The sequence below is a fragment of the Hemiscyllium ocellatum genome, chromosome 5, assembly GCF_020745735.1.
Source record: "Hemiscyllium ocellatum isolate sHemOce1 chromosome 5, sHemOce1.pat.X.cur, whole genome shotgun sequence".
NCBI classification, from domain to species: Eukaryota; Metazoa; Chordata; class Chondrichthyes; order Orectolobiformes; family Hemiscylliidae; genus Hemiscyllium; species Hemiscyllium ocellatum.
In genome coordinates, this window is record NC_083405.1 from 59,993,075 (window position 1) to 60,006,086 (window position 13,012).

At 45.3% G+C, this 13,012-nt stretch overlaps 1 protein-coding gene across 1 annotated transcript in view; it reads right to left on the bottom strand.

Annotated features, from left to right (window-relative positions):
- Positions 1–387: 387 nt before the first annotated feature.
- The window catches only part of LOC132816194 (gamma-aminobutyric acid type B receptor subunit 2-like), a 248,992-nt gene continuing 236,367 nt past the window's right edge, over positions 388–13,012 (bottom strand). Inside the window, exon 3 of the mRNA XM_060825691.1 lies at positions 388–582. Coding sequence (XP_060681674.1) covers positions 388–582 — 195 coding nt within the window. The remainder of the gene's footprint in view (positions 583–13,012) is intronic.

The following is a 13,012-nucleotide window of genomic DNA, read 5'->3' on the forward strand; positions in this document are numbered from 1 at the left end:
CCAACATGAAAAACTCCTATTGTGACATGTGTAATTCCAAAAGGAATAATTGTAGACGATTTTCTTCAAGAATATAAAAAATAAATAGATACCAACACTTCTAACATTGGTTTGATCTTCTCATGCAAAATCATGTTGTTCAAATTGTATGCAGATTCTCAAAGTTAAATGAAGCAAGAATTTCTGTTGTGTTGTAATGTGTAGTATAACCATAGTCTAACACCGGCGCCTCCACATCATGGCTACCATTGACACCACAAACTCCCAGCACAAAGTGGAGAGGATCTCCAAGAAGATCACGCATATCGACACAACATCAAGCTTCTGCAGAGATGCAAGAAAGCAGAGAAGATCCTGAAAGAGCTACAGATCACAAACCTAGTCAAGTCAATCTACAACACGGACGATGCTGAGCGATTCTGCTGTTATACCTACGGCAAACTCCTCAATCATCTCACACACCAGCTCTATAGCAAGTAGAGCTTGAAATTGAGGTAAAGTCCATAGTCTCAGCTTGCCCTCAGGACACAGCGGACCAGCTATGAAATACTGCCAAGCAGATGAGGCAACAGAACTACACCACTTACATACAAACCAAGAACAAGAAACTGGAGAAACTTGGTATCACCACTAGCAGTAACCAAGCCTCCCCTGGTACCATGGTTGATACTGATACCAACGTAGAGAAATTCATTGTAAGCCAATCTGACCACACCCTTCAATTGGACAAAATCAAAATTCTCAGCCGAAGGCTCAGTTTTTGCCCAGCATCCAAAATGGACCCCATTGGTCTCACGGCAGACACAGAGGAATTCATCAGGTGAAGGAGGCTCCGGGAATCCTTCTGCAAACCTCAAGTGGCAGCAGTGAGCCCAATGAGACAACCAACAAACCAGAACAGTCAACAGAGAGATCCATGCTGGAGTGACCAAAGAAGAATGAGTCAAATTGGACCCCTCCAGAAGGCTGCTATAGGCTCGACATGTATACTCAAACCATCAGGAGATATATTAATGCCTGATTCATCAGCCACGCTCATTGGATAGCACAGAATGTCACCCAAGCACAACACAACACTATCCCTGCTCTCAGGGCTAATTGCAAAATTGTCATCAAACCAACAGACAAAGCAGGAGACATTGTCACACAGAATAGATCAGACTACTGTAAAGAAGCATACTGATAACTGAACAACCAGGAACACTACAGACAACTACCTGCCAATGGGACCATAGTTCACACCAGTCAACTGAACAGACTGATCAAGACCTTTGATCCAGACCTTCAGAGTATCTTATGTGCTCTCAACCCATGTATTTCTCACATTGGCGACTTCTACTGCCTTCCAAAGATACACAAAGCCAAGACATTCCATCATATCAGGCAATGGGACCCTGTGTGAGAATCTCTTTGGCTATGTCAAGGGCATCTTGAAATCTATTGTACAAAGAACCCCTAGCTTCTGTTGCAACACTACAATTACAGAAACTCAGCACTCATGGACCAGTTGCACCAGAAACATTTCTCATCACAATGGACATTTCAGCAGTCTACATCAGCATCTTCCATGACAACAGCATCAACACCGACAGCTGCCAATCCCCAGGTGCCATCCTACAACTCATCTACTTCATCCTCAACCATAATGACTTCACCTTTGACATCTAGTTCTTCATCCAGAAACATGGAACAGCCATGGGGCCCAAATGCGCACCCCAATATGCCAACATTTTCATGCACAAGTTCAAGCAAGACTTCTTTTCAGGATGTCTGACCAACACTATACACCAGAAACATTGATGACATTTTTTCCCTTTGGACTAGTGGCAAGGAATCACTGAAACAATTATACAGTGATATCAAAACATTTCATCCAACCATTTACCATGGAGTACTCTTCAGAATCAGTCTCATTCTTGGACACACACATCTCCATCAAGAACGGACACCTCAGTACCTGATGAAGGGCTTTTACCCGAAACGACGATTTCGCCGGTCCTTGGATGCTGCCTGAACTGCTGTGCTCTTCCAGCACCACTAATCCAAAACCTCAGTACCTCACTCCACTGCAAGCCCACACATAACCTCATGATGCTGCACTTCTCGAACTTCCACCCCAAACATATTTAAAAAACCAACTCCTACAGACAAACCCTATGCATACACTGGATCTGCTCAGATGAGGAGGAATGTGATGGACACATAAAGATCTCAAAGGATGCCCTCATAAGAGCGAAATATGATGCTCAACTCATCGAACTCCAGTTCCGATGTGCCACAACAAAAAACCGCAACGACCTCCTCAGCAGACAGACACAAGACATGACCAATAGAGTACCCTTTGTTGTCCAGAACTTCCCTGGAGCAGAGAGACTACATCACATTGTTTGCTGCCTTCAATATGTGATGATGAGTATCTCATCAAGATCATCTTTATACCTCCACTTCTTGCTTCAAACAATTGCCAAACTTTAAACAGATCATCATTCACAGCAAACTGCCAAGCCTTTAGGCCAACATTGACCACAACACCACACAACCCTGCCTCGGCCACCTGTGTAAGACATGTTAGATCATTGACATGGATACTACCATCAGACGTGCAAACAACACCCACCACATACACGGCAGATCTTCATGTGACCCGGCCAATGTTGTCGATCTTACACGCTGTAGGCAAGGATGCCCAAGGCATGGTATATTGGCAAGACCATGCAGACACCACGGCAATGGATGAATGGATACCGCGCAACAATTGCCAGACAGAAATATTCCTCCCAGTCGGGGAACACCTCAGCGGTCAAGTACATTCACCCTCTGATCATTGGGTAAGTGCCCTCCAAGGCAGCTTTTGAGATAAATGCCAATGCAGAATTGCTGAGCAGAAACTGACAATCAAGTTCTGTACCCATGAAGACAGTATCAACTGTAACCTTGGGTTTGTGTTGCGCATGTGACCCTACCACACTGTTTTGTATCTGTAAAATCTCCCTTACTGTTCGATTTTGACATTGTCACCTTGATAAATTGTTATGATCTCTTTACCTTAATTAGTTTGTACAGTCTTAGAATACTTATTACTTTGGTTAGAGCCTTAGCATGTGACACTTATAAATATCACGTCATTCAAGCCATTTGGTTTATCTCCAGCACCACCTTATTTTATTGTTTGTAACTATTTAATCAAAATTTGGCCATCCCTTCACTTGTTATTCAGCTGTTAACACTTTACTCACACTGTCTGACACTCTTGATCACCTGCAGAGATGTACTATTCGACACTCCACTCACTCCAGTTGTACGATCTTTTGATCTCTCAGACCTTGATTTCTCTGCCTCTGAATTCTGTATCTGTATGTTTCCCTCTCACTTCACCTGACCAATGGGCTATGCTCCAAATGTTTGTGCTTTCAAATAAATTTGTTGGACTATAACCAACTTCTGGTTATGTGACTTCTGATAATGTTTTAAAGCAGTAAAAAGAAATAACTTATACTATCCACAGCATTCCAAATCCAATTCACATTTGAAGTGTAGATCCTATATATAGAACATAGAACAAATAGCACAACATATTTCGGCCCACAATGTTATCCCACTTGAAGATCAAACTAATCAACATACTCTTCATTTTACCATCCTCCATGTGCCTATCCAAGAGTCACTTAAATGGCCTTAATGTATCTGACTCTACAACCACCGCTAGCAGTGCATTTCACACACCCACCACTCTCTATGTAAAGAACCCACCTCTGACATCTCCCCTAAACCTTCTCCCAATCACTTTAAAATTATGCCCCCTTGTGATAGTAGTTTCTGCCCCAGGAAAAAGTCTCTGGCTATCCACTCTATCTATGCCTCTCATCATCTTGTACACCTCCATCGAGTCACCTCTCATCCTTCTTCACGCCAATGAGTAAAACCCTAACTCCTTCAGCCTTTCTTCACAAGACATGCCCTCCAGTCCTGGCAGCATCCTGGTAAAACCCCTCTGCACCCTCTGTAAAGTTTCCACATCTTTCCTATAATGAGGCAACCAGAATTGAACACAATAGTCCAAGTGTAGTCTAACAAGGGCTCTATAGAGCTGCAGCATAACCTCGCAGCTTTTAAACACAATCCCCCTGTTAATGAAAGACAACACACGATATACCTTCTTAACGACCCTAAAAACCTGCGTGGCAACTTTGAGGGATCTATGGACATGAACCCCAATATCTTTCCGCTTCTCCACACTGCCAAGAATCCTGCCTTTAACCCTGTAGTCTGCATTCAAATTCGACCTTCCAACATTAATCACTTCACACTTTTCCAGGTTGAAAACTCTTCACACTCTTCCACTTTTCAGTCCAACTCTGGATCCCTTTAATGTCCCATTGCAATCTACAGCAGCTCTCCACACAATCCACAACTCCAGCAACCTTCATGTCATTGGCAAACTTACTAACCCACCCTTCCACTTCCTCATCCAAGTCATTTATAAAAATCACAAAGAGCAGGGGTCCCAGAACAGATCTCTGCGGAACACCATTGGTCACCAAGCTCCAGGTTGAATACTTTCCATCTACTACCATCCTCTGCCTTCTGTGGGCTGGCCAATTTTGTATCTGACAGCCAAATTCCCCTGTATCCCATGCCTCCTTACTTTCTGGATGAGCTTACTATGGGGAAACGAATCAAACGTCTTTCTCAAATTCATGTACACCACACCCACTGCTGTACCTTTACCACATCATCAAATAATTCAATAAGGCTTGAAAGGCATGACCTGCCCCTCACAAACCCATCTCTAATCAAACTATGGTTTTTCAAGTAATTTTAAATCCTGCCTCTCAGAATCCTCTCCAATAATTTGCCCACCACAGATGTAAAATTGACCGATTTGTATTTCCCAGGATTATCCCTATTCCCTTTCTTGAACAAGTTGCCCTTCTAAAGATGGTGGTGAGCTGGCTTCTTGAATGGCTGCTAGGTAGGGAATTCCCAGATTTTGAACCAATGGCATTGAAGGGACAGTGATTTGCCACCCTCCAATCATCTGGTACTACTCCAGTGGACAGTGAGGTCACAAAGATCATCGCCAAGGGTGCAGCAATCCCTTCCCGTGCTGCCTGTAGTAACCTAGGTTATATCCTATCTGGCCCAAGGGACTAACATATCTTTACATTTTTCAAAATTTTCAGCTCATCCTCTTTCTTAATATCAATCTCTTCAAGCATATCAGCCTGTTTCACATTGTCCTCACAAATGTCAAGGTCCCTCCATCGAGTAAATACTGAAGAAACTATTCATTAAGAACTTCCCCTACCTCCTCCAACTCCAGGTACAAGTTTCCTTCACTATCCCTGATCAGCCCTACCCTCACTCTGTCATCCTCTTGTTCCTCACATAAGTACAGAATGCCTTAGGGTTTTCCTTACTCCTACCCGCCAAGGCTTTTTCATGTTGCCTTCTAGTTCTCCTAAGTCAATTCTTCCATTACTCCCTGGCTACCTCGTAACCTTCAGAGCCCTGTCTGATCCTTGCCTCCTCAACCTTAAGTAAACCTCCTTCTTTCTCTTGACTAGATGTTCCACATCTCTTGTCACCCAAGGTTCCTTCATCCTCCCATCCTTTTCTTACCTCAGCTGGAGAAACCTATCCAGCACTTTTGGTAAGCGTTCCCTAAACAATCTTATATCATCGGCCTTGTGGTTTTTCTGTGGGACATCCAAAACTATTGTTTTAAACCTCCTCTTCTGAATACAGAGCTCAAGGCAGAAGTGAAGAAAAATAAAGCCAGCAAAAATGAACTAAACAAGATGAGATTTGGATTGGCAAGTCAATGCTCTAGGCAGGCTTTGAAACTTCCCTGCAGGAGTCCTGCTTCGGTCATAGGCCACACACAGAGTAGCAGCAAACAGTTGTGTCTTAGATACAAGTGAGGTCTCCCAGGCATCTGTCCTTGGATCACTGCTTTTCTTGATCATTTTCAATGGCCTAGGATTGGGTGTACAAGACCATTTCAAAATTTGCTGATGAAATAAAACCTGGAAATATTGTGAATTGAGAGGAGGATCACGATAGGCTACTTGAGGATGTAGTTGGCCTGATGGAACAGGTAGACAAGTGGTATATGACATTTAATGCAAAAGAGTGTTAAGTAAGGCAGTTTGATAAGAAGAAAGCTAAAGAGCAAAACAAAACAAAGAATATAATTCTCAAGGGATTATTGCAGCAGAAGTACCAAGGCATGTTTGTGCAGAAATCATTGAAAGTAACTGGGCAATTTGAGAAATCGGTTAATAATAAATATGAAATCCTGCTTGTAATTTTATTTCATTTTTATTCACTTAGGAATGTGGGATTTGCAGGCCAGGCCAGCATGTAATACCCTTCTCTAGTTGCCCTTCTGAAAGTGGTGGTGAGCTGCCCTTTTGATTGGCTGCAGGCCGTTTAGTGTAGGGAGACACACAATTCTGTTAGGTAGGGAAATCCCAGAATTTGAACCAATGACATTGAAGGGACAGCGATATATTTCCAAGTCAGGATGGTGAGGTGGCTTGATGGGGAACTTACAGTTGATAGTGATCCCATGTATCTGCTGTCCTTTTCCTTCCAGATGGAAGTGGTCGTGAATGTGGAAGATGGTGTCAAAGAAGCCATGGCGAATTTGTACAGTGCACCTTGTAGATAGTACACACTGCTGCTACTGAGCATCAGTGATAGAAAAAGTGAATGTTTGTGAATCAGGTGGCTGCTTTGTTCTGGATGGTATTGAGTTTGAGTGTTGCAGAGATATCGGGAGTACAAAAACAAGGACATTATTTAACTGGAGTATTTTTATAATTCTGGGTGCCATACATTAAGATGGATGAGAAGACATTAGAGACAGGATGCAGAAAAGATTTAAGAATGATTTCAGGAAATGCCGGCTTTAGTGATGAGGATTAATTGGTGAAGCTAGAGAGAAGATAAGGTTTTGTGAGGAGATTTGGCTAAGTAGATGTAATGGTGGCATTTAAAATCATGAGGAACCTGCACAAAATAAATAGAGACATACTGTTCCTATTGGCAAAACAACTCTGCACTGGTTTGTGAATCGCAAAACAATCAGAGGTGACATGAGGAAAAGATTTTTACACAGCAAATTTTTGGGATTTGGAGGTTTGGGACAGATTTCTCTTTTAGAAGAGAAATGAGAATGGATCTGAAGAAAAACAATGGCAAGCGTTCTAGGAAAAAGTTGAAAAATGAAACCAGCTGAGTCACTCTTACAATTAGTGCAGTGGAGGCCCGGACGCTAAATGTCTTCAAGGCAGAGATTGATAAATTCTTGATGTCACAAGGAATTAAGGACTATGGGGAGAATGCGGATAAGTGGAGTTGAAATGTCCATCAGCCATGATTGAATGGCGGAGTGGACTCGATGGGCCGAATGGCCTTACTTCCACTCCTATGTCTTATGGTCTTATGGTCTTAGGTAGCTAACAGAGTGAACTCAATGGTCTCCTTCGGTATCAATGATCCAAGGATTTATAGCCTGACAGTTTTCTTTCCCAATAAGTTGAGTTTGCAACTGTGCTATCAGCCTGAACAAGGGGGACAGAATTCTATTGGCCTCTGGCTATTGCAGTTGTGAACAGAGGGCTGACAAAATACTGAGCAGCCACATCAGGATGGCCCCATCTGTCTCTGTTCCAGGAAAGCTCAATTGGCAGTTTGCCTCCTTGGAGACAGCCTGTGCAGTTGTATCATTAAAGCTCCATTCCTCTCAACTGATGTGGCTGCAGGAATTCCAGCTTCATGGAGGCAGCCTTTGGAGTCTCAGGTACCAGGACACACAAAGGGGCTGCAGTCAGAAAAGGCCTTGTCCCACCCAGCAGGCAGGCACAACAAGTATTTAGGAAGGCAATGGCTATGTTGGCATTCATTACAAGAGTCCTCAGCAAAGGACTCACCTTCATCCCCCTCCGTCCACGCATCAATGAATTTAATACACGCCGTGACGTCGAACAATTCTTCCGTCACCTCCGCCTCCGAGCTTACTTTCACAATCAGGATTCCCGCCCACCTTCCGAGGACCCCTTCGCCCACCTCCAACACACTGCATCCACCTGGACACCCCCCCACTGGCCTATTACCTGCCCTCGACCTCTTCATTTCCAACTGCCGCTGGGACATTAACCACCTCAACCTGTCTACCCCTCTCCCCCATTCTAACCTCTCACCCTCACAACGCGCAGCCCTCCAATCCCTCTGCTCCAATCCCAACCTCACCATCAAGCCAGCGGATAAAGGGGGTGCAGTGGTAGTCTGGCGCACTGACCTCTACACCGCTGAAGCCAAACGCCAACTCTAGGACACCTCTTCCTACTGCCCCCTTGACCATGACCCCACCCCCATCACCAAACCATCATCTCCCAGACCATACAGAACCTCATCACCTCAGGAGATCTCCCACCCACAGCTTCCAACCTCATAGTCCGGGAACCCCGCACTGCCCAGTTCTACCTTCTTCCCAAGATCCACAAGCCTGACCACCCTGGCCGACCCATTGTCTCAGCATGCTCCTGCCCCACTGAACTCATCTCTACCTACCTCAACACTGTCCTATCCCCCCTAGTCCAGGAACTCCCCACATATGTTCGAGACACCACCATGCCCTCTATCTCCTCCAAGATTTCCGTTTCCCCGGCCCCCAACGCCTCATCTTCACCATGGATATCCAATCCCTCTACACCTCCATCTGCCATGACCAGGGCCTCCAAGCACTCCGTTTTTTCCTCTCCAGACATCCCCAACAGTACCCTTCCACGGACACTCTCATTCGTTTGGCCGAACTGGTCCTCACCTTTAACAACTTCTCCTTCAAATCCTCCAACTTCCTCCAGACCAAAGGGGTAGCCATGGGCACACATATGGGCCCCAGCTATGCCTATCTCTTTGTTGGAGATTATGTAATTATCTTCCATAATTACACTGACACCACTCCCCAACTCTTCCTCCACTACAGTGATGACTGCATTGGCGCCACCTCGTGCTCCCGCGAGGAGGTTGAGCAATTCATCAACTTCACCAACACATTCCACCCTGACCTTAAATTTACCTGGACCATCTCTGACACCTCTCTCTGCTTCCTGGACCTTTCCATCTCCATTAATGATGACCGACTTGACACTGACATTTTTTTACACACCCACTGACTCGCACAGTTACCTAGATTATATCTCTTCCCACCCTACCTCTTGCAAAAATGCCATCCCATATTCCAAATTACTCCGCCTCCACTGTATCTGCTCCCAGGAGGACCATAAGACCATAAGACATAGGATTGGAAGTAAGGCCATTCAGCCCATCGAGTCCACTCTGCCATTCAATCATGGCTGATGGGCATTTCAACTCCACTTACCTGCATTCTCCCCGTAGCCCTTAATTCCTCGAGACATCAAGAATCTATCAATCTCTGCCTTGAAGACATTTCGCGTCCCGGCCTCCACTGCACTCTGTGGCAATGAATTCCACAGGCCCACCACTCTCTGGATGAAGAAATGTCTCCGCATTTCTGTTCTGAATTGGCCCCCTCTAATTTTAAGGCTGTGTCCACGGGTCCTAGTCTCCTCGCCTAATGGAAACAATTTCTTAGCGTCCACCCTTTCCAAGCCATGTATTATCTTGTAAGTTTCTATTAAGTCTCCCCTTAATCTTCTAAACTCCAATGAATACAATCCCAGGATCCTCAGCCGTTCCTCGTATGTTAGACCAACCATTCCTGGGATCATCCGTGTGAATCTCCGCTGGACACGTTCCAGTGCCAGTATGTCCTTCCTGAGGTGTGGGGACCAAAACTGGACACAGTACTCCAAATGGGGCCTAACCAGAGCTTTATAAAGTCTCAGTAGCACAACGGTGCTTTTATATTCCAACCCTCTTGAGATAAGTGACAACATTGCATTTGCTTTCTCAATCATGGACTCAACCTGCATGTTTACCTTTAGAGAATCCTCCACAAGCACTCCCAGATCCCTTTGTACTTTGTACCAGTTCCATCACAGAAGACACCAGATGGCCTCCTTCTTTAGAGATCGCAATTTCCCTTCCCACGTGGTTAAAGATGCTCTCCAACGCATCTCATCCACATCCCGCACCTCCGCCCTCAGACCCCACCCCTCCAACTGTAACAAGCATTGAACGCTCCTGGTGCTCACCTTCCACCCTACCAACCTTCACATAAACCAAATCATCCACCGACAGTTCCGCCACCTCCAAAAAGACCCCACCACCAGGGATATATTTCCCCTCCTCACCCCTTTCCGCCTTCCGCAAAGACTGTTCCCTCCGTAACTATCTGGTCAGGTCCACACCCCCTTACAACCCACCCTCCCATCCTGGCACCTTTCCTTGCCACCGCAGGAACTGTAAAACCTGTGCCCACACCTCCTCCCTCACCTCTTTCCAAGGCCCTAAAGGAACCTTCCACATTCACCAAAGGTTTACCTGGACATCCACTAATATCATTTATTGTATCCGTTGCTCCCAATGCGGTCTCCTCTTCACTGGGGAGACTGGGTGCCTCCTAGCAGAGTGCTTTAGGGAACATCTCTGGGACACCCGCACCAATTAACCACACCGTCCCATGGCCCAACATTTCAACTCCCCCTCCCACTCTGCCGAGGACATGGAGGTCCTGGGCCTTCTTCACCTCCGCTCCCTCACCACCAGACGCCTGGAGGAAGAACGCCTCATCTTCCTCCTCGGAACACTTCAACCCCAGGACATCAATGTGGACTTCAACAGTTTTCTCATTTCCCCTTCCCCCACCTCATCCTAGTTCCAAACTTCCAGCTCAGCACTGTCACCATGACTTGTCCGGACTTGTCCTACCTGCCTAGCTCCTTTTCCACCTATCCACTCCACCCTCTCCTCCCTGACCTATCACCTTCATCCCCTCCCCCACTCACCTATTGTACTCTATGCTACTTTCTCCCCACCCCCACCCTCCTCTAGCTATCTCTCCACACTTCAGGCTCTCTGCCTTTATTCCTGATGAAGGGCTTTTGCCCAAAACATCGATTTCGCTGCTCCTTGGATGCTGCCTGAACTGCTGTGCTCTTCCAGCACCCCTAATCCAGAATTCATTGCAAGAGGGTTTGAATACAGAAGAAAGAAGGTCTTCCTGCAGCTGTCTAAAGTGAGACCAAAGCAGAATTGTTGTATGGAAGTTTGGTCTCCTTACCCAAAGGATATACTTGTCACTGGGCGAGTAGCAAAGATTCACCTGACTGATCTCAGGAAGGTTTGATTTTTCATATAAGGAGAGATTGGGTCAACTTGTCCCTGTCATTGAGATCTACAGCATAAAAAAAAGTAGGAGGTACAGTTAGTAAGTTTGCAGATGACACTAAAATTGGAGGTGTAGGGGACAACGAAGAGGGTTACCTCAGATTACAACAGGATCTGGAGCAGATGGGCCAGTGGGCTGAGAAGCGGCAGATGGAGTTTAATTCAGATAAATGCAAAGTACTGCATTTTGGAAAAGCAAATCAGGGCAGGACTTATAAACTTAATGGTAAGATCCTGGGGAGTGTTGCTGAACAAAGAGACCTTGGAGTGCAGGTTCATAGTTCCTTGAAAGTGGAGTTGCAGGTAGATAGGATAGTGAAGAATGCGTTTGTTATGCTTTCCTTTATTGGTCAGAGTATTGACTACAGGAGTTGGGAGGTCATGTTGCGGCTGTACAGGACATTGGTTAGGCCACTGTTGGAATATTGCGTGCAATTCTGGTCTCCTTCTTTTTGGAAGGATGTTGTGAAACTTGAAAGGATTCAGTAAAGACTTATAAGGATGTTACCAGGGTTGGAGGATTTGAGCTATAGGAAGAGGCTGTATAGGCTGGGGCTGTCTTCTCTGGAGCGTTGGAGGCTGAGGGGTGATCTTATAGAGGTTTATAATATCATGAGGGGCGTGGATAGGATAAATAGACACAATCTTTTCCCTGGGGTGAGGGAGTCCAGAACTAGAGGGCTGGGGTTTAGGGTGAGCGGGGAAAGATATAAAGGTGACCTATGGAACAACATTTTCACGCAGAGGGTGGTGTGTATATGGAATGAGCTGCCAGAGGAAGTGGTGGAGGCTGGTACAATTACAACAGTTTATAGCCGCCTTGGATGTGTATATGACTAGGAAGGGTTTAGAGGAGTATGGGTCAAATGCTGACAGGTGAGACTAGATTGGGTTGAGATATCTGGTTGGCATGGACAAGTTGGACTGAAGGGTCTGTTTCCATGCTGTACATCTCTTTGACACTATGGCTCTGGCCATTGGATGTGCACTGGTCAAAAGCAGCCAGCTAATTATTCCCATCCCATTCTTAAACATTTGATATAGAACCCTTATATGCCTTAGCACTGCAAGTGGACATTTAAATAGAACAAAATGTTATGAGGGGATCTGCCTTGACAGGCAGTGAGTCCCAGATTCCCACCCTCTCGGTAAAGAAAAATCCTCACACCCCTTGAAACCTCCTGCCCAATATCTTAAAACTCTGCCCCTGGTCATTGATCCCTCCATCAAGGGAAAAATGGAGAGGCAATATGAAAATAGAAAGATGAAGAGGGCATCCCATTGCAACATATACAGTTCTGATGAAGTTAGACAGATGGATGATGCTTCTCCTAACCAGGGGAATCCAGGACAAGGAGTCACAGTCTCAGGGTACGCAGATCTGACTCAGACTGTGATGAGGAGAATATTCTTCACTCAGACGCTGATGACACAGTAGAATTATGTACAACAGAAAATGGAGATGCAACTTACCAAGCGTACTTAAAAAAGAGATAGATTTCTCAAGACCACAGTGCCCAGAGGGATAGGGAGAAAGCAAGAATATGGGGTCAAGATAAAGTATCAGCCATGATCATGTTGAATGGCTTAATGAGTAGAATCGGCTGTTCCATTTTTCCAAGTTTCTATGTCAACAATGTCATGGACGTAGCCTTTGATCAAACAGAACTTTTAAAATTATATTTATCAT